Source organism: Mastigoproctus giganteus, chromosome 1 (assembly GCF_048544385.1).
Source record: "Mastigoproctus giganteus isolate SK-2022 chromosome 1, ASM4854438v1, whole genome shotgun sequence".
In the NCBI taxonomy this organism is placed as follows: domain Eukaryota; kingdom Metazoa; phylum Arthropoda; class Arachnida; order Uropygi; family Thelyphonidae; genus Mastigoproctus; species Mastigoproctus giganteus.
Window position 1 is genome coordinate 186,741,379 of NC_143575.1, and position 21,719 is coordinate 186,763,097.

At 36.7% G+C, this 21,719-nt stretch overlaps 1 protein-coding gene across 1 annotated transcript in view; it reads left to right on the forward strand.

The window, feature by feature from the left end:
* LOC150091369 (moesin/ezrin/radixin homolog 1-like) overlaps positions 1-21,719 on the forward strand; it is a 220,619-nt gene that overhangs the window by 171,720 nt on the left and 27,180 nt on the right. Inside the window, exons 11-12 of the mRNA XM_090375244.1 lie at positions 4,492-4,601; positions 12,652-12,812. Of these exons, the coding sequence (XP_090231370.1) occupies positions 4,492-4,601; positions 12,652-12,812 (271 nt within the window). The remainder of the gene's footprint in view (positions 1-4,491; positions 4,602-12,651; positions 12,813-21,719) is intronic.

A 21,719-nucleotide genomic window follows, 5' to 3' on the forward strand; every position in this document is an offset into this window, starting at 1 on the left:
CAGTGATTCTTTCTTTGCTTTGTTTTCCGCCAAAACATTTATCATCCTAGTGTTCTATTTGGTAAACATTTAAAGAATAAACCCATTTTGTCAGCATTAAAAACATCCTTATGCTCATGTTCTTCCAAAATCTTCTTTAAGGTATTGTTCCTCCAACTGTTGCAATCTTCTTCACTTAGATTAACACTTTCTCCACAAATAACCTTTTCCACAATTCTGTGGCGCTTCTTAAATTTATCTAGCCACCCAGTGCTCGCATTAAATTCTGTATGGCCCAGGGACTGTGCATATTTCAGAGCTTGTTGCTTAATTATTGGACCCGATATTGGTATATTCTGTTCACGTATCATTTGTACCCATTTTAGAACAGCTTTATCAACAGCTTCGTATATACACAACTTAATTCACTTCTTGTCTGCTCCTCCTTCAATTGCATTTAAAATTGATTCTCGTTTTTTTTTTAAATCGTAGATAAACTGCTTGGAGATATGTCATATTTCTCCACAACATCTTTTTTCCTAAAACCCTGGTCAATATCATAACAATCTTTGCTTTATCATTAATACTTAAACGCTTTCTCTTCGACATTGTATTCGCAATTGTAAAAATTACTGGACTGCAGCTCTTGCCGATACATACACCGCAAACTTCGCTTCGCTGGCCATATAGTGAATTGTTAGTACAGGTGTACCACCTACTCAATGACGTTCGCTTGCCAATTCAACAGTATCACTCACTTTGAAGAAATATACGACTTTGTGAATTTCTTTTATTCCGCTTTCATTCATATATATACGAAAGAATTATGATTAACGTATGCTGTATGTTACTTTTCAGGAAAAAAAAAAAATACAAAAGCATATAGCCTATGTGATTGATGATAAACAAAATAAAAAATAAAAAAAAATTCACAAAAACCATCTACTTGGAGTCCAGTTAAACGAGAACGGACATATCATATAATGATTGACAGGAAGGTCACGTGGTACAGTTGAGGTGAGAAGCGAATGTCACTCAGTAGGCGTTACTAAAAACCGACTATGGTAGCATAGCGTTCTATGTATTGCCGCCGCAGCATGCTAAAGGTTTATTGCAGTGAATTTAGTTTTCCCCTGAGCCAACATCAATTTACAAATCTACCCTATTTATTGTAAAGTTTACAACCACTTTTAAGAAAACCCATTTGGTTTAATAACTGTAACAAAAATGAAACAAAGACCCTCCCTATGGGTGTCAATGGCCACAAGTGTTCACTAAAAGGATGATTATTTAATTCCAGATACTAATGTGAAATTTCGGAGGGAAGGAGGCAGTATATTTGAGTGGCTGTTTAGCAGTAAATGCTTGAAAATCTTCAAAAATGCTTTTACTAATTTTTTTAAAAATTCGTTAGAGAGACTAACTTCGTTATATGGGATTAATTTTACATGGGATTTCATTTCAAGGTGCAATGTTTCGCGAAAAAATTCGTAATATAGAGAAATTCGTTAAATAGAAATTCGTAATAGAGAAGTTCCACTGTGTGTGTGTGTAAATAAAAATAACTTTAATGAAATGTATGCCAGTAGCGTGGCAAACCAGCATAGTGAAGATAAATTAACATATAACAGATGAAATGTGTACTGTTGGAGAAACATTCCTAAATAATTTAGAAAATAGTCCAGATTAAAAGAAATTTAATGGCACATCCTATGATAGGCACCTGTTCCTGAATTAAATTAAACTAAAAATATAGAACATACCATAATATCAAATATTTGATATTATGGTATGTTCTCTATTTTTAGTTTTATTATATGTTAAATTTAGTTTTGCTCTGTTGGTTTGCCATGCTACTGGCATACATTTTATTTTATTTTTGCTTTACATTTTATTAAAGTTAAATACATGCAACGTGGTTTCTGCATGTCTGCTCTGATGTCTTTATTTTTTATTTACATTTAATTTTGCATTTATTTTCACTGTCTAATATTAGATTCATTGTAATTTAATTTGAATCACACACACACACACACACACACACACACACACACACACACACACACACACACACACACACACACACACACACACACACGGGTATATGCCATATACCCTCTGGAATTCGATTAATAAGCACAGCATACTCTGCATATGTAACATTCACAGAGTATACCTTCTGCTAATTTTGCAACTACAACACTGTGCATAGCTATACAATATTGTATGATATGCATACTACTGTGCATTCATTTGTATTGTATAGCTATGCGTATGGCTTGAAAAGCCATATTTATGAATGTTTAGTATTTATTTATTGCAATTAATGCTCATAATTCGATTTTGTTGATACTTGAAGAAAAGAACTCTTAAAGCAGAAGCTGCCCATACTTTGCATTGACTCTTTCTGACAAAATACTTCATACTGAGGAAAATCTGTGCAAATTAGGCATTGTACATGAAATTAGTGAAAATGAAATTAAAGAAGATTGTGTATTAAAAACTTACAATCCCTGAGGAAAGTAAGAAATTGATATCATGTCTAGTAATTTTGAAGGCACCTTTGGGCTTGAGAGATTTCTTTATTGGTAAAGTGCCAGCATGTTGCCAATACACAAAGGCAATTGTGAGAGTTAAGTTGATAGTTGTGCACAAGAAATTATTAATTTTGTAACCTGGAACATGTTGGGATCACAACTTGGCTGGAGGCAGAGGGTTATGATTATGGTTATTCTTCAGATTGGGCTAACATTAGAAATGGGGTCCTCGGTGATCAATTCTGGGACCACTGTTTCTGAATTTCTGAAATGACATCAATGAAGGGATACAGGGCATGTTGTTGATTTGCAGATGTAAAGGATGGGAGAGTGGTTAACCCTGAGACACTTGCACAGGGTCTGAGATCTCAAGAGTTTTTGAGATGGAAAAAATTTATTAGAAAACTAACCCTGAGTTTGCTGTGGCCACAGTCACTCATTTGCTTAGAGAATAGCAACCATGAAATAAATAGTATACTTGGGGGGTTTGAATTAAAAGCAGTAGAGGAAAAAAGAGATCTGGGAATTATAATATGGGTAGGTCTGAGCAGTGTAATATGCAGCCAGGAAAGCCCTTGGTTTCCTAATGATTTATTGAACAATAACCTGATGAGAAAGGAAGGTTGTAATCCCACTGTATAAGGCAATTGTAAGACTGCACTTGGAATACAGTCCTAGTGTGTGGAGGCTTCGTCTAAAAAAAAAAATGTTGAACTTCTTGAAAGAGTCCAAAGACAGGCAATTCACATGGTGAGATCAGCAAGAGGGCATCCACACGAAGAAAGACATTTTATTATTGTGAGCTACAAAATTTAGTAACCAGGCACCTTAGAAAAGACTTCATTCAGGTCTACAAGGTTCTGAGAGGTGATCGTGAAATAAATGAAGGCAGAACTTTTACTGCTATAAAGAGTTCCAGAACTAGAAGCTGAAATTAAAATTATGGAAGAGGTTTGAACTGGATTGTAAGAAGTTTTGATTGCTGGAACAAGTTGCCTATATAGTTGAGGCTGACAATTGTAAGAAAAATTCAGAGATCAACTGAATAGTTACATATGTGCGAAGTATTAGTCGGTTTTCTTATCTACGTTTTATATATCATTTATTTATTATTTTAGTATTGTTTATTATTATTCTTTAATTAATTTAATTATTTATTATTTTTTTGGCCAGTGCAGCAAAAGCCTATGGTTTCCTTTCATTATATGCCACAGTGATCTCAGATAGTTCTTGAATTCCATGCAGTGGGACTAACTAAAGAAGTTACCAATAACAAAGTGTAAATGGGAAGTAATCAGGAGTACAATCATAGAATCTACTAGTCCTTTTTATATACTGACTAAGAAATATTGTTCAAGACCTAGATTTAATGGTTGTCAGAAACTGATGACACTTGTGACACAGAAGAAAAATGTATGGGATGCATATAAATTATCAGGTGAAACAGACGCCTAGAGTAGATAAACTAGTCTGTAATCAAGCCACAAAGGAGGTTAGGAAAGCTAAATCAGATTACAAGAATCTCTGGCAAAGAATGTGAGAAAAATTTTTTTTTACTTATGTAAACACCAGAAGGAATGGAATGAATTACATTGGTCCACTAGATGACTGGGTTAACTTTTGATGAAGCTCTGGTTGCTGATAAACATCTACATTCAAATATGAGAAATTTTTTAGAGATGGGGATGCTAGAAATTGATCAAATTCTAACAGAGCTAAATGATTTTGCAATAACTGAGAGGAAAATGGAAAAGAAATCGTTGAAGCTAAAAATAAGGCAACTGGAGTGCATAGGTTCTGTCCACTTATATAAAGGGAGTCCGATGCTCTGTAATCTTCATTTTTCACTATTAATAGTAATACCATTTGTTGAATGTTCAGAAACTTATTTTATTTTAAATTATACTGCCTTTGTTATTAGCAATGGGCTATTGAACCTTAATAAAATTTATTTACAAAAACTTAACCATTTTAGGGAACGGCTTCGTCGAGAAATGGAAGCAAGAGAACAAGCAGAAAAGAAACAGCAAGAATATGCTGAAAAATTGAAACAGATGCAGGAAGAAATGGAAAGAAGACAAAAAGGTAAAATATACTAAGTTGAGAATCTGAAATGAATTTAGTGTAGCATCTGACAGATTTACCTCTCAGAACTAACTTTATTTTGAGTACATTGCAATGCTGGAACTACCAAAAAAAAAAGCCATATATGTACAGTGAAATACAATAATGTCAGAACAGTAGTTAGTTATTTCAAAATAATTATAACTAAAACTTAGCATGAATTAGTGCTCACTTCTTGAAGGCTTTTTTTTTGTACATGCTGTATCTCCAACACACTGCCTGGAATGTCTTCCTGTATAATATTAAGAAATAATGAAGGCTTTGTTATACTGACTGTCTGAGAGAGTAATTGTAGCATTACCACTACTTTTTTTCATTGTCCTTTTCAACATTGTCAACCAACTCTTTGCCCTTCTCCATCAATAATTTGGATACTTTGTCCTATCTTTTTCAGAACAACAGTGGTTATCATTCAGTGATACTTCTGAAAGAACACTTAACATTTGGCATGAATTTTTCCAGTTGCTCACAATGTCTGAATTTCAGCCATTTAACATGTTCGCCTTATTTTTTTTTTATTTATTTTTTTTATTTATTTTTTTTAAGCAGGAATATGATGCAAAATTGAAACAGAGGGGAAAAAAAAGGCTAAAGGATAAAATATACTAAGTTAGAGAATATGAACGGTGTCCTGATAAGGCCTATAATAGAAGAAACAACATATGTTGAATAAACTAGTTTATTCAACATATTTGCCTTTCAATCCATGTGCTTGCTTCAACAATTTTCCAGCGGTTGTAAACTTCTCGAATAGAAATAGTGAGTACTCCCCAAACTAGGATTCTGTTGCTTCGCTTATATGACATTTGATGGAAATTTGGTACCCCTTAATTTGGAAATTTGGAAAGAGGTACTAGTTCAAGGGTACACGCTCTGGTGAATAAGAATAGGAGTTGATGAAGCCAGAAGCCTAGTTCAGCTACTTTGGCATGTTTGATGTGCTTTGTGTGCCAGAGCATTATCCTGCAAAAGCAGCACTCCTTGGGTGAACTTTCCTTGCATTTGGCCTTCAATCCCTTTTTCAATTCCTCCTTCAGTTTGTCCAAAAGTGAATAATGCTCAGCAGTTATTGTTTAACCTTTTCCGGGTAGTCAATAAACAAAATTGTCCCAAAGCATATAGAGGCCATGACCTTCCCGGCAGACTTTTGGCATGGAACTTCTTTGGATGAAGGGAGCCACTGTGCCTCTCCTTTAACTGTTCTTTGGTCTCTGGATCATAGCAAAACAATCATGTTTCATCTTTAGTCACAGTTCACACCAAAAAATTATTGGCACCTTGCTCAAAATAGGGAAGAATGGCAGTTGAAAACTGGACACTGTTGCTTTTAATTAGCATTCAGACATGGGAATCCATTTAGTAGAAATCTTCTGCACGTCAAAAATGCCATGAATAACATATCCAAATCTCAGCTATTCTTTTATCAGAAATTCATCTATCTGACAATATCAATATTTTCAGGTGCTGTTGAGGACAGGAAGACCAGTTGTTTTCCTGCCTTCTCTGCATCTTCAGTGAAAAAAATTACATTTTAAATTTTGCAGCCCAGCTTTTGATGGTTGAGTGTCATGGACAGTGTTCTAATGTCACCCAACATATTAGCATGAACTTCCTTTTGTGTTTTCTCTTGTAGAAATAGGTATTTCGGAATGCTCTACCTTCAGTTTTGCTGAAGTGACATTTTGGGCTGACAGCCTTTCTTCAACCTGTAAAAAAAAAATAAATAAATAATGCATATTAGATTTTTTTTATTTTTAAGCATATGGCTGTTTAACATTAAAAATTAAATGTTCTTTCATAATTTGATACCTGTTTGTCAAAAAAAAAAAAAAAAAAGAATAAAAAATTGGAAGTGGGTTGGGCTGTGAATTTATCAGCTTCCTCGCAGTTAATAGAAGAATTTGAGACAATGCCAGATTAGAGAAAACAGCTTGCAATAGTAGCTGCACTTTACATTTCGCTAGCCTCCAAAATAGTAAAGTCACGCACTGAAATACAGTGGGTCCCCAACATCCGATGGTAATTTGTTCTACGAAACCCATTGTATGTTGAAAACAATAATACATTGATTCCCTGTGATTAGTTTCCCAACAACACATAAAATAGGTATTTCTTATATATTATACTTCATTTTTACATTAAAAATGAGTGTTTTATAAAGGTTATTTAATAAATAGTTATAAAACATCTTAAAATAAACAATAAATTAGCATTTACCTTAGACTTGAAGAGCAGAGCTAATGAAATCAATGGTGGTGTGGTGTTGCCGGTGGTAGGACAATCAAGCGTCAGGTGTCTTTTCAGTGTTTTGTCACTACTGGCAAAGAAACTGTCCAAAGTGGACTATTTTTGATAACTTTCTTGTAGCTTCCTGAAGTAAGAAATTACTTCATCTTCCATTTTGCCCATCGCAAGATCAGTGTTTTCAATGTCGGGGTGTTTTTTTACCACTTCTCTTAAACATTCCCGACAAGAAATGACAGACCACGCCTTGAATATTGTGTGCAGGTCTGGAGGCCTCATTTTAGGAAGGATATAGATTTTGCTTGAGCATGTACAGAGAAGGGCAACAAGATTAGTGAGGGGAATGAAGGGATCCTCTTACCAAGAGAGGCTTAAGTTTTGTAAATTGCAGCGGCTAGAGACTAGGCACCTGCAAGGTGATCTGATTGAGGTGTATAAGGCCTTGAATGGGTTGAGCACGCTGAATTCTGATGGGATTCTTCCACTTGTTCAGATTACGAACCTAAGGGGGCATAAAGGCTTTCAAGTCTTTATGCCCCCTTAGAGGCTTTGAAAGGCTTTGAAAGCATAAAGGCTTTGAAGGCTTTCAAGTCTTCAAAGCACATTGCACTGCCGCTGGTTGGTGGAGCTTTTAAGTTTCAGATTGTCATAGATCTGAAACAATCGTACGAGTGATGTTCCGCGTGCCACGCGTTGAACAATAAAGTTGTTGAACGATAAAGAAGACTGATTGGCTGAGAACGATTGTACAAGTGATGTTCCGTAAGGCATGTCATTCTAACTATATCGGAAAGCCATTGGTACCTGGAAATATTATCGGTCCTTAAAATAAGAGATCATATAGAAGGTATATCGGTTCCCGAGAATATCTGATGTCGAGGCCTCACTGTACTGGCTAGCATTTATTGCACTAGCCATGACCTGTATTGTACCTTTTGTAGCATAGATTATCCCTTATCCAGAGGCTGCAAAATAGATGATCTTAGACCTAAAGAACATAACCTTAATGTATTCAGTGTGTCTTATCTGTTGAACATTCAGTTAAAAGCAAAATCTTCCTCTTTTCTGCTTTCATTCACCATTCTAATATCAAAATCCAGTCTTGGAAAATATCACCTGTCATCCAAGCCTTTGTATTTTGGCAATATTCACAAGGCAGATGATGCACATTTTTCAAACTTGAAGAGCTTTTGTATTTCCTAATAATGAGGGGATGCTTTTATTTGTGCACAGCAGCATAGAAATCCTTTGCAATTTTTACTCCTTGTGCATCTTTTGCTCCTAAATGCAAGTTTCTTATTAGGCATTAACTTGTTTTGTCACTATTGTATATCTTTTCCACAGAATACTGTAGATTAATCTTCAGTTGTCCCCCCCCCCCCCCACACACACACAATTCAGTATCCTTAAGAGCATCACTTTTTGTCATGCTTTATGGCAGATCACAGTATTTTCTGAATCTGTGCAATTAACCCTTACTAACCTTAAATTCATTCAGTTAGACTGAACGAGCATGTGAGGGATCGCACACACACACACACACACACACACACACACACACACACCATGCAACCATCATTGCAATGCAATGTTCTTTAAGACCTGCTTCAAAAACCACTTACGTTGCTTTGTCAACTTTAGTGGTTGCAGTACCAATTTTTTTCCTGTTGTGCAGTTGCATTGGGATCATTTTTTTTTTCTCAATTTTCTTTGTCATTTGAGAAATGCAGTACCAGTGGACTAATGCTGTATTAGTCCATTGTCACTGAAATTTTAACTTTATAATAGCTGCACTTCTTTCACTCTTATCTCTAATTTTTTTCCTTTCATTTAAAGAAAACTGTTTCACCTTTTCTCCTCCATATCACAAACACAAAGTAGCAGTTTAATCTAAACTCATTTGAATTATGAGTACCTATTGCAGTACTTAAATTGGAACTTCCAGGGCAGGTCATGGAGTCTTGTCAATGATATATAGGAATTTTGCTAGCAGGGACAGGGAGGTGATTATCCCATTATACAAGACATTGGTCAGGCCACACCTAGAGTACTGTGTACAGGTCTGGAGGCCTCATTTTAGGAAAGATGTAGAGTTGCTAGAACGAGAACAAAAGGGTGCTCTTACCAAGACAGGCTTAAGTTCTGCAAATTACAGTGTCTGGAGAGCAGGCACCCGCGAGGCGATCTGATTGAGGTGTATAAGGCCTTGAATAGGTTAAGAAAGCTGAATGCTGATGGGATTCTTGCTCAGATTAAGAACCTTAGGGGCACAGTTTCAAGTTGAGGAACAACAGTTGTAGAATAGATGTGCGGAAATTTGCCTTTAGCCAGCAGGTAGTTGCTTCCTGGAACAGATTTCCATCTGTCATTGTTGGAGGTTGATAGCTTAAATAAATTAAAGAACTGGACAAACATTTTGGAGTAAATGGATAGGTGAAATGGGAAGTTTATTTTATTTATTTTTTTTGTTGATGCTGTATTAGCTTGGTTTCTTGCATCATATGCCTCTGCTAATGCATAATTGCGCAGCAGAATATGTCCAATTTGCACAGTTTTTATCTCCCAATGCTATTACCAGTTTTATGCAGTCAATGAATCAAGGCATTATTTATAACTTCAAGAGAGCATACGGGGCTTATCTGATAAGGTACTTTATCTGCAATAAAGGAGGGAACAATTTATATCCGAAGTGGAATATCTTGGATGCTATGTGTAATGTTATTATTGCTTGGGACAGTATTGCATCAAGTGTGATAATCAACTACTTCAGAAAGAGTGGATTGGGTGGGGGGGGGATATTTCAACCATCAGTGTTTCCAATGTAGGAAATTTGTTTTCCTGGCGTACTGCCATTTATTTATACTTCATATAAACAATCTGAAAAACTAAATTGATGTTTATTTTTAATAGTGAATTGCAGGTATCGCCCTTCTCAACTCCATTGTCGAAACTGGCATGTCTGTCAATGTGTCCAATTATAAATCTCCTCCTGCTAATATATTTTCAGTTTATACTCAATTGTGAACAGCAGGTACCTTTGTTTTTCAGTATAGAAGTCACAAAGTAACTTTTGCTCTGTGTTAAAGTGAAGCATTTAGGCATGCTGCTGAGATCTAGTAAAGGGCCTTTCTGAAAGCAGAATTGGGAAATCATTATAGACCTCCCTGAAGAAATTGTGTTAAAAAAAATTTTTCAAATAAGATAATCCTGAAAATATTTGCTATGTTGCATCTCTGCCCACCCAAAAGGACAAACAAGGAATTCAAAATAGGGGCTCTAAAGTAAAAAAAAAAAAAAAAAAACATTCAGTTATCCAAATGATTGGTTTGTGAATATTTTCTTCCAGGAAGAAATATTGTGTTGTTTAAATTATTGTATAAGAAATAGTGTTCTAAACTGTTGCTGTTTTATGTATTAGCTCATACTAATATATAATGCTGCATAAACACAAAAGTAAATTTTTGAACATCACATTTCACCTAGTCATTTATTTGATTGATAGAGCTGCAGTCCAGCTCTATCAATCAAATAAAATAATTCTGGAATGCAAATGGTTTAGACTTTCCTTGTGGTTTAGACACAGATTAAATAGTCCAAAATTATTGCCTTTCATAATAGCAAACATCCTTGAACAAAACATCCTAGCAGCAGCTTTCAAAACAAGCTATATCAAATTAAACCAATTGCCCCATGTCAGTCTAGCATGTAAAATCCAGAGTAATAATCCTTGATTGATGACAGATTGATCATACAAATCTGATTCATTTCTGTCCTACAAGCAGATGAACCCTACAATGTATAAATTGTGACATTGAGGAGATTAAATAATTTTCTTATTGAATGTCCCTCCTTCAGTAACAACTCCAGTTATGCTTTTGCCATTCCAGCAACCAGGGGAATTGTTTAGCTTTTAAGTTGTGCCACTATTTTCTTAACCTTTACCTCTATATCTGTTTGGTTTAGTATTTAAGTGTGGGGAAACTTCCTTAGGATAGTTTTCACTGCTTTTATCATATGAACTAGTGCAACATGGCCTTAGTTGCCCATGTGCCATTAAATGCCAAAACAATCAGTTAATCCTGGGTCTAGTATTGAATAGTAAATTAAACTTCAAAGAACACGCTACATATCTGAGAACCTTCACTGAAAACTGAATATCCTCGGTATACTGTCTGTAATAACATGGAGTGCTGATTGATGCACCTCTTTCGTTTTTATTAAACTTTAATCAGATCTTGCCTGGATTATCATTTGCCTGTCTACGAATCTACCAGAAAAAGTGCACTCATTTTGCTTGACACTATTCATCACAGTGCCCTAAAAATTGTCATAGGAGTGTTTCGTATATCTCCTATCCACAGTGCATATAGAGGTATATGAACTCGTACTTAGCTTATGAACTGATTGTTACTCATCTATACAGACAGTCTGTTTCATCCCATCTGGGCATACCTATTTGCCACAGGGGACCACCTTTTATAGGAATAAACACAACAAAAACACTTATAGAAATAAGTACATATAACTCTCCATGGTCAGAATAATGCCAGTCTGCAATAATTCTTTCGATGATGTGGAAAACAAGTAGCAGATCTTGCCACCAGCAGCATCCATATAGCACATGTTTCAAATTCTGTGTTGCCAAATATATACTTAGACCTCAAAAACAGGTAACAGCAGCAATTTCTTCTGCAGTCTGTTTCTGTATCTCTTTAAGTATCACATAGTACCTGCTCTGCAGTTAAGGAATCAGTATAAATCATTCCTTAACTGCAATAACAATATTAAAGAATACAACTCACCTTAACAAATAAATATTAACTAATTGTGCTGCAAGAGATTAACCTTACAGTTAATCCTGCTGAATATTAAAATTAAATTTAAAAAAAACAGGCACATGTCTGAGAACCATTTTGTTCTCAGATGCTGGGGCATGCAATCATCCAGGGGAATGCAGATCAAACTGCTAAACATCTGTCCATTCGCGATCCAGTTCACTGTTAAGTACCATGTACAGAATATAAATCTTAGTCAAAAAGTCTATAAAGAAAAATGGATTCAAATTAGGAAGATTCAGGGTAACAATAAGCTGTTATAATTTAAACAAGAAACACAGCTATGGATGTCAAGCATCAGCAAATAGGCATGAGGAGGTAGTTCTTGCCAGACTTGAATTTAACATTCTCATATAATGCATTTTTATTTATTTAAGGAGAGAAGGTCCACCTTATTTGCATTGACTGTCATAACATACTTGCCATAAAACTTTTGGACTGTAGCTGTTAACCATAATGTCTGGGACAATTTTGAAATCACCTTAGCTACAGTGACCTTTATCTTTTGAGTAATATTAGAAGACAATTCATACCTGGTGGAATCCATTGTTCCTAAAGAAAATAAAATTACTTGATAGATTTAAATGTAGAACACAACTTTTTATTTTAATGATCTTATAGTGGCACAGAAATAAGCACAACTTGATCTTAGTAGCCCTTGTGCCACTAAACATCAACCACCAAACTAGTTCAAAAAATGTATAAAATATGTGATAACAGTTTGACTGTGTCCTTTTATTTAAGGATGTAAACCAGTTTTCATCCTTTTTCTTGAAATATTGGAATAAGCCATAAATCATGACTTTCCTCACAGATTATAATATAGTTTTCAGTTACTGTATTAATATTAAAGTAGTTATTACTCTAGTACAACATTTAAGATTCAGTATTTTATTACCTACTTGGAGATATTTTTTTTTTTTTTTTAATAGAATTGTTTGAAGCTCAAGATACAATCCGTAGGCTTGAAGAGCAGTTAAGAGAACTGCAGAAATCAAAAGAGGAGCTGGAAATAAAACAACATGAACTAGAAGAAATGATGCTGAAACTTCAGGAAGATAAACTTATGGAACACGAAGAAAGATCTAAACTGGTAATTGTTTTTCATTCTAAGTAGATATTTGAAAATAAAATTGGGAAACAAACAAAAGCACAACTGGTGTGTGTTGTTGTTCAGAATCTTTGTGGTTCATATCATATTTTATTAGTGATTAAACTACATCAAACTCAAATAGCAAAGAAGCTAATATGTAGAATGGCAAAATCACTTCAGTCTTGAATTGTGAATGTTCAATGTACACTTCTATATAGTGATTTTGTTATATTGCATGGTTATTAGTATTCTCCCAGTTTTGAAGGTATTTGGTAAAAGAATAACTATTTCATGGATGATGATTGAAAAGTTGTTTCAAATGATTTATTACAGAAAAAAGATAACTCCCATTAATATTAAATTGTAATGAAAAAACATTTCACTATTTTTCAGCAGTTCAAATCTGTCCCAATGCAACACAAATTTCTAAATTGTTACTTGGAAGCTGTCCAGCCATGTGTGCAGCTAATGATGTACAGCAGTTTCTGTATACCCACTTGGTATAAGAGATTTGGATAATGTGGCATCTACTGGCTTTCAACTTGCACAAACCTAAAATATTCTTGAGTTACACTAAATAAAGACCCACATAAAAAAAAGTACTTTTTTTTTTTTTATTTAAGGGCAATTTTCTTTTCCTCAGATATGTGCAGTGGTGTGCTGGAGCTGGCTTGCATGAGCCAATTGTTAAATTTTCAAGAATTTTACGAGCCGGTTGTTAATTAAACCAACAAGGGCTATAAACTGTAGAGCGGCACACACTTCAATCCACAATGGCTAGTGGCATTTGGGTGATAAGATGTGGAAAATTCAGCCAGTGCACACTTATTTTATCATCATTTGTGCTTCCTTATGCAGCAGCCTGTGTATGGATTATCTGTGCTAGCAATTTTACAGGATTATCATTTCCAACAAATATCCACCTAATTTTGCCTGGGCACCTTCTTCTTAAGGTAATAACATTCCAATGGTTAACATCTGTTGAAGATTTCATGTTTCTAGAATTGTCTTAAAGCTGATTAAAGTCATTACTCTAAGAAGTGGCCCGCGGACATTTAAGCTGATACTGTAACGGAATTTGTTTATACTTTGTGGGGGGGGGGGTGTTGCAATTCTCACAAAGGAAGAAACTGCCGCAAATAGTTTCCAAAGAGGGCGGGGATTGTTTAAAAAAAAAAGAAAAGGGGTGAGGCAGTTGTTAAAAAATTTACCAGCACACCACTGGATATGTCCCCCCTTAACCTTATATAAAAGAATAAATAAATTATTCATTATTTGAATATTCATTGTTCATATATAAAATCAAAAGATCCTGAACAAACCCACCTCATAAATCAGCGAGTTGCCGTCCTGATCAACAGTGTTGTAGCCTGTCTACTGCAAATAGGTCTGGAGCTAAACATATCTAAATCAGCTCAAATCACATTTACTAAAAAGAATTAATTGATATCAGAGCCTATCACAATGGAATGCAGATAAGGAAAGTGAAGTCTCACACCGACCTCGGCTTGGCTTGACTTGGGATGAGGGCCTCACTTTTCAGAACCATTTTTTGACCACGAAAATGAAGACTTTCTCGACGATGTGGGCAATTCGACAAGAGCTGACAGGGTTACCCAACGTCGATGTAGTCAGAGAATACATCCAGCGGTGCATGCAACCTATTGCACTATATGCATTGCCCATCTGGTCTTCTGCCCCGACGTCATACATAAACAGTTTGCTGGCAGTCGAGTACTGGGTAATGCGATGGATGAACAGGGTCACAGGCAACACATTCACTATCTCCAGGGTGGTTTTATATACTAACCTAAATATCACTCCCTGGAGAGTTCACATAGCATCCAGGAATATTCTTCTTCTGTCTCAGATGCTAACTGGTGTGATTGACATCCCCAGTCTTCATGAAATTATCTCTACCCCACATGCTGGATGCAGTAATGACACCCCTACTTACTGTTGCATTCTACACTGTCCAACCTGTGCTGTCTGAAGAACCTCTTTCTGAACAATGCAGACACCCTTTTCAAATCATTGGCAATAGACCCTGTGAAATACTCTGAAGACAAGCAGTACAGAGTGCACTGTGCACTCTGTACAGTGCACAGAACTGTACGCTTGAACAGTACAGTTCAAGCTGTGCGCCTCTCTGAAGCGCACAGCTTGAACTATAGAAGTATAAAAAGCTAGAAACTTGAACTTTATAAATAAGATGGAATGACCAACATATAAAATAACTGCTGGACATATACCGTTATATGATACTGTGAATAATTTCCTCTTTTAATTTTATTGATAATTACATTCTTTAAATAACTGTAAATGGTTTGCACTTTTGTAAATATTGTATTGTAAAAATTGCTATCTTTGCATTTTTTGTACACCCTTCTAGCCAGTTGGCTGTGTAAAAGGGGTGAAAGCAATCACTTGCAATAATAATAATAAACGGATTGAATAATAATAATTTCTAGAATTTAAAAAAAAAAAATTAATTATCATTTCTCTGGCCAAGTCTGGACTCCCTCAATTACTCTACAAGTTAAGGAACATGATTTTTCTCTCAAAGGGGTTATACTAAATGAACTTGTGTACTGTGTTTTCTTGTATTCATAAAGTTGACTCTAAACAAACTCCAAAATCTGGTATTTCTGTACACAATATTTACAAGGCAAGATTTTGAAAACAGCATACTGTTTGAAAAATTATGGTATACAGACAACTTTTAAAAGAAAGCAACTTTGGACTCTTTTTGTGGTCATCTTAAAATTCAGTGATAAGCTTAAAACAAACTTTTTTACAAACTTTTTTTTTCATTTCTTACTAAGTTTGGAACAGAGTTAAGGTAATGTTTTTCATTATATAGTTCCTTCATAGGCCACTTTTTTCTTTTCTTTTTTTTTTTTTTTTGTTGGTTCAGAAGTACAATATATTGGCAGTTCCTTTTCAGATCAAGGAAAGGGTTTTCTCTCTCTCTCTCTCTCTCTCTCTCTCTCTCTCCCCTACCTGCTTTATAGTCAGCAAATCCTAAGGAGTTTATATTACTTTGACAGATGCTCTTCTGTTGTGTTCCATTTTTATTTTGCTTGGTATAGAAGACAGTGGAATTTACATTTAAAAACTGTATTGTAAGAAGATAAGGATACATTTTACTTAGTAATAGTTTTAACAAAGATTTATATATTCTTAATGCACCAAATTTTTTAGTTTTATAAGAGTTCATATATGTATAAAGATGAAAGTTGCATAAGGAAGAGTTCCATTAAAATATCAACTCTCCACAGACATGAAATAACCAAAATCAGAGTGCACAGTCAAGGTTTTTGGCGTGTGCACTGTACAATTACTAAACATTGATTGGCACTTTATTATATCTACCTGCCTAATGAGGAGCTCTTTTAGCCCTCAGAACAGCCATACATTCATTATGGCAGAGTCAGGTGGGGTGATGAAAGTGTGCTACAGGGTTCCTGTTCCATGTTGACTCATTTGCTTCATGCAGTTGTTGCAGATCTGTTCTTCAAAGAGCTCATTCTATCTCATCCATGGGTGCTTAATTGGATTGAGGTCTGATGACTGGAGAGGCCACCACAGTAGGCCGAATTCACTCATGTTCCTGGAATCAGCTTTGTAGAATTGTGGCCTTGTGAAATTATTATGGATGTTTCCAACAGGGTAGTGTGTAGCACATTAGCATCAGTTGAGGAATATAATCAAGAACGCAAGCTTATACAGCATCAGCCAAGAAAAAAAAAAAAAAAAAAAACACCTTCCCATTTTGTCCATCCAGTCATTCCAAATGATTGTCTAGTTCAGCCCTAAATATATTTAAGCTATCAACTTCCACGTTTGAATTCTGTTCCAGCAATCAACTACCTGCTGGCTAAAGGCAAACTTCTGCATATCTATTCTACAACTGTCTTTCCTCAATTTGAATCTATGCCCCCTTAATCTGAGCAAGCATTGAGCCTGCTCAAGCCATAAGTAGTAGTAGTAGTGGCATGTGATGCAAGAAAGCATGTGTATGAGCTTATGCAGCATCAGCCAAAAAAAAAAAAAAAAAAAAATCACACCGTTCCCTCCAAATGCCTGTCCAGTTCCTCCTTAAATTTATTCAACTTATCAACTTCCACGACAGATGGAAGTTTGTTCCAGCAATTAACCACCCGCTGGCTAAAGGCAAATTTCCGCACATCTATTCTACATTTGTCTTTTCTTAATTTGAATTTATGCCCCCCTTAGGTTCGTAATCTAAACAAGTGGAAGGATCCCATCAGAATTCAGTGTGCTAAACCCATTCAAGGCCTTATACACCTCAATCAGATCACCGTGCAGGTGCCTAGTCTCCAGCTACTACAATTTGCAGAACTTAAGCCTCTCTTGATAAGAGGATCCCTTCGTTCACCTCACCAATCTTGTTGCCCTTCTCTGTACACGCTCAAGTAAATCTATATCCTTCCTAAAATGAGCCCTCCAGACCTGTATGCAGTACTCAAGGCGTGGCCTGACCATTGCCTTATACAGAGGGATAATCACCTCCTTTTCCCTGCTAGCAAAATTCCTATATATCATTGACAAAATCCCATGACCTGCCCTGGCAGCCTGTCTGCATTGCTCAGAAAACTTCATATCTGCCTGCACAATTACTCCCAGGTCATTTTCATTTTCTACCACCTTAAGTGTAGTACCACACAGTTGGTATGTTTCTCTGGGGGTTACTTCTACCCATATGCAGTACTTGGCATTTGTCAAGGTTAAACTTCAGTTGCCACTTCTTAGCCCATCTGCCCAAATTATCTAGATCCTGTTGCAGTAGCACACTGCCATTACTGTCATTAACAACCCTGCCAATATCATTGATAAATATACAAAACAACAGTGGACCCAACACGGAACCCTGTGGGACTCCACTAATAACATTAGTCCACGAAGAGCAGCACCCATTGATTACCACCCTCTGTCTTCTCCCACGTAACCATCCTTTTATCAATTGTAGCAACTTACCCTTAATACCATTCTGCTCCAATTCAAGGCCTTATACACCTCACAGGTGCCTAGTCTCCAGATTCTGTAACATGCAGAAGCCTTTCTTCATTATCACACCCCTTTGTTCCATGTGCTGTAAATTTAGATGTTTACCTTTTGCTGTTACAAATGTTGCCTTTGCTGTTGAAATAAGTATAGATAGAGTTAACTTTCCAGTGGCTTCCAAAGTTCAGTATTAAAGTGCATTTTTTGGTAAAATTCTGTCAAGTTACATTTTAAACATGTTATTTGAATTAACATTAACATTAGTAGAGGCATTTGATGCAAGAAAGCAAGCTTATGCAGCATCAGCCAAAAAAAAAAAAAAACCCACTTCCACTTCACCCCTCTGTTCGTTCAAAATACCTGTCCAGCTGAGCCTTAAACTTATTTAGGCTATCAACCTCCACCACAAGGGATGGCAGTCTGTTCCACCAACCAACCACCCGCTGGCTAAAGGCAAATTTCCGCACGTCTATCCTACATCTGTCTTTCCTCAATTTGAATTTATGCCCTCTCAGGTGATTTTTCTGAGCTAGAGGAAGAATCCCATCAGCATTGAGCATGCTTAAACCATTCAAGGCTTTATACACCTCTATCAGATCACCTCGCTGGTGCCTAGTCTCCAGACACTGTAATTTGCAAAACTTAAGCCTTTCTTCATAAGAGCACCCCTTTGTTCCATTCACTAATCTTGTTGCCCTTCTCTGTACTCGTTCCAGCAGCTCTACATCCTTCTTGAAATGAGGCCTCCAGACCTGTATACAGTACTCTAGGTGTGGCCTGACAATTGCCTTATACAATGGAATAATCACCTCCTTATCCCTGCTGGAAAAATTCCTGTATATCATTGACAATACTCCATGAGCTACTCTTGCAGCCCGTCTGCACTGCTCAGAGAACTTCATATCTGCCTGCACAATAACCCCCAAGTCCCTTTCATTCTCTACCACTGTCAGTGTAGTACCACAGAGTTGATACGTTGCTCTGGGGTTGCTGTTTCCCATGTGCAGTACTTTACATTTGTCAATGTTAAACTTCATTTGCCACCTCTCAGCCCATCTGCTCAACCTTTCCAGATCCTGTTGCAGCAGCATAGTGTCAGTAGTGTCCTTGACAACCCTGCCAACCTTTGTATCATCTGCAAACTTGGACATTAAGCTTGATATACCATCATCAATATCATTTATAAATACAGAAAACAATAATGGACCCAACACTGAGCCCTGAGGGACTCCACTAATAACATTAGTCCACGATGAGCAGTGTCCATTGATTACCACTCTGTCTTCTCCCCCTCAACCACCCCTTTATCCATAGCAGCAATTTGCCTCCAATGTCACACTGCTCCAATTTGTGTAGCAGTCTTCCATGTGCAACAGTATCAAAAGCCTTTCTAAGATCCAAGTATATAATATCAAAGTTATTCCCTGCATCCAGTTCTTTTGTGACTGCATCATAGTATCCAATCAAGTTGGTCAGGCAAGACTTCCCCTTAACAAAACCATGCTGTGTCTGAGCTATAACTGAAGTCTTGTCTAAATGATCCTGCAGTGCTTCTTTAACCAGTGCCTCCATTAATTTTCCTGGAACAGAAGTTAAGCTCACAGGTCTATAATTACTTGTGTCAGCCTTTGATCCTCCTTTGTGAATTGGGGTCACATTTGCACATTTCCAGTCTATGGGTACCTCCCCTGAGTCCAAGGAAGCTCTCATAATTATGGCTAAGGGTTTGCTTACTTCCTTTGCTGCCTCCTTTAATATAACTGGATAGATCCCATCCACCCCGGGTGCCTTTCTTGTGTTTATCTTCAACAGTTTCTCCTCCACTTTACTCTCAGTTATATCAAGATTCTGTAGCTTACTGCTAGAGTTGAATACACCTCTGGCATTCCCCTTGCTGAATAACTCCTCATGTGTGAATGTCGATGCAAAATATTCATTTAGTTTGTTAGCTACCTGAGCAGGATCATCAACAGTTGACCCATCAATATCAAGTGGACCAATCTGATTCATCCCCTTCCTTCTAGAGTTTACATAAATAAAGAACTCTTTGCTGTTTTTCTTTGCATCCCTTGCCAAGGATTTCTCGTAATCTGCCTTCGCCTGCCTAACCTCCTTTGTAACTTGGTTGCATATCAACTTGTATCTATCATAGGCTTCTGTGTCATGTGTTAATTTGTAAGTATCCCATGCATTTTTCTTCTCTGCCATATGCATCATTAGTTCATCTGACATCCATTTTGGCCTAAACCTTGAACAATATTTCTTAGTTGGTATGTAAAGCCTAGTAGCTTCCAAGATAAGTTCTTTGAATGCTTCCCATTTTGAATTTGCTGTTGGTAACATCATCAGTTGGTCCCACTGTATAGAATTTAAATACTGTCTCAGTCCATCGTAGTCGCCTTTACGGAAGCAATAACCCTTCCCTTTACCCCTAATGGTAGTTACCTCTTTGAGTAAATCCCACTTCAGCACACTGTGATCACTGCCACCTAGTGGTTCATTTATCTGCAGATTCTTAATGCATGAAGAATCACTGCTGATAATCAAATCAAGAGTATTACTCCCTCTAGTTGCCTCCCGAACATGCTGATGTAGAAAACAATCATCCAATAAATCCACAAAAGCCCTGCTAGTGCGTGAGTAACCAGCCCCCAAATTCCAGTCAATATCTGGGAAATTAAAATCTCCCATTATAAGACTCTCTGATTTACTGGCCCACTCTATTTCCCTGTACAGTTCCTTATTATACTCATCAGAGTCATTAGGCCTATAACACACTCCTACTCTCAATTTTGATCTCCCAATGCTTATGTCACACCAAACTGACTCAACACTGCACTGTCCCGCGATGTCGACTGGCTTCACTTCCTTGGTTTTTATGTGTTTCTTAACTAATAGCATAACCCCTCCCCCCTTCCTATCCTGTCTATCCTTTCTGTAGACGTTGTACTCCCCAAATTGCAGTTCTGCATCCCTTATATCTGTGTGACACCACGTCTCTGATATCCCAACAATATCTGCCTTCGATGTTTTGAGCAATACCTCAAATTCATCAAATTTATTTACTAAACTCCTAGCATTGGTGTACACGCAAGTATACCTGCACCTGTTTCTATTCTTAGCTACCCTAACACAACCCATGTGTTTACTTGTACTGCAATGGCTCCCAGCAGTCTCTGAAATACCATGCATCTTGTTTTTCAGGCTTCTGCTCATTCTAATAGAAGCAGTGCAAGAATCTCTTTCACCTCTGCCAGTGGCTACTGTCAATCTATTGGTCTTTGTCGCCCCCCAAGCTAGCAGTTTTCCGACCCACCTAACTCTGCCTCGATAGCATCAGCAAATATTCTTGCACCCTTTCTGTTTAAGTGTATCCCATCCCTGTAGAAGCAATCTCTCCTGTTAACAAGTACAGTCCAGGCTGAAAAAAATTCTACCCCTTGAGCCTTGCACAATCTTTCCAGGGCCGAATTGATCGACAAGGCTCTCATCATATACTCCCTCCTATCGTGTCTGGGCAGAATTGCAGACACTTTCAAATTCAACCCTAATTCTCGGCTTTTGTTCAACAGTGACCTGTACTTGTTAAGTAATTCTGCCGGTCTCCTCTTAATATTATTAGTGCCAACGTGTACAACTATATCACCTTTTGTGCCCTTAAAAGATGATATTCGCTCTACAACGTCATCAACCTTTGCCCCTGGCAGACATACCCTGGTCCTGTTCCACCCATCTTTTTTACAAAGCATGTAAAAAAGATAGGTGGAACAGGACCAAAAAAGCATATTTAAGTATATATTGCCATTTATTTGTTGACATAGAAGATCTAGATTCCCCATGCTTGTGATATTTTTAAGAAACCCGAAGAACATTTGAATA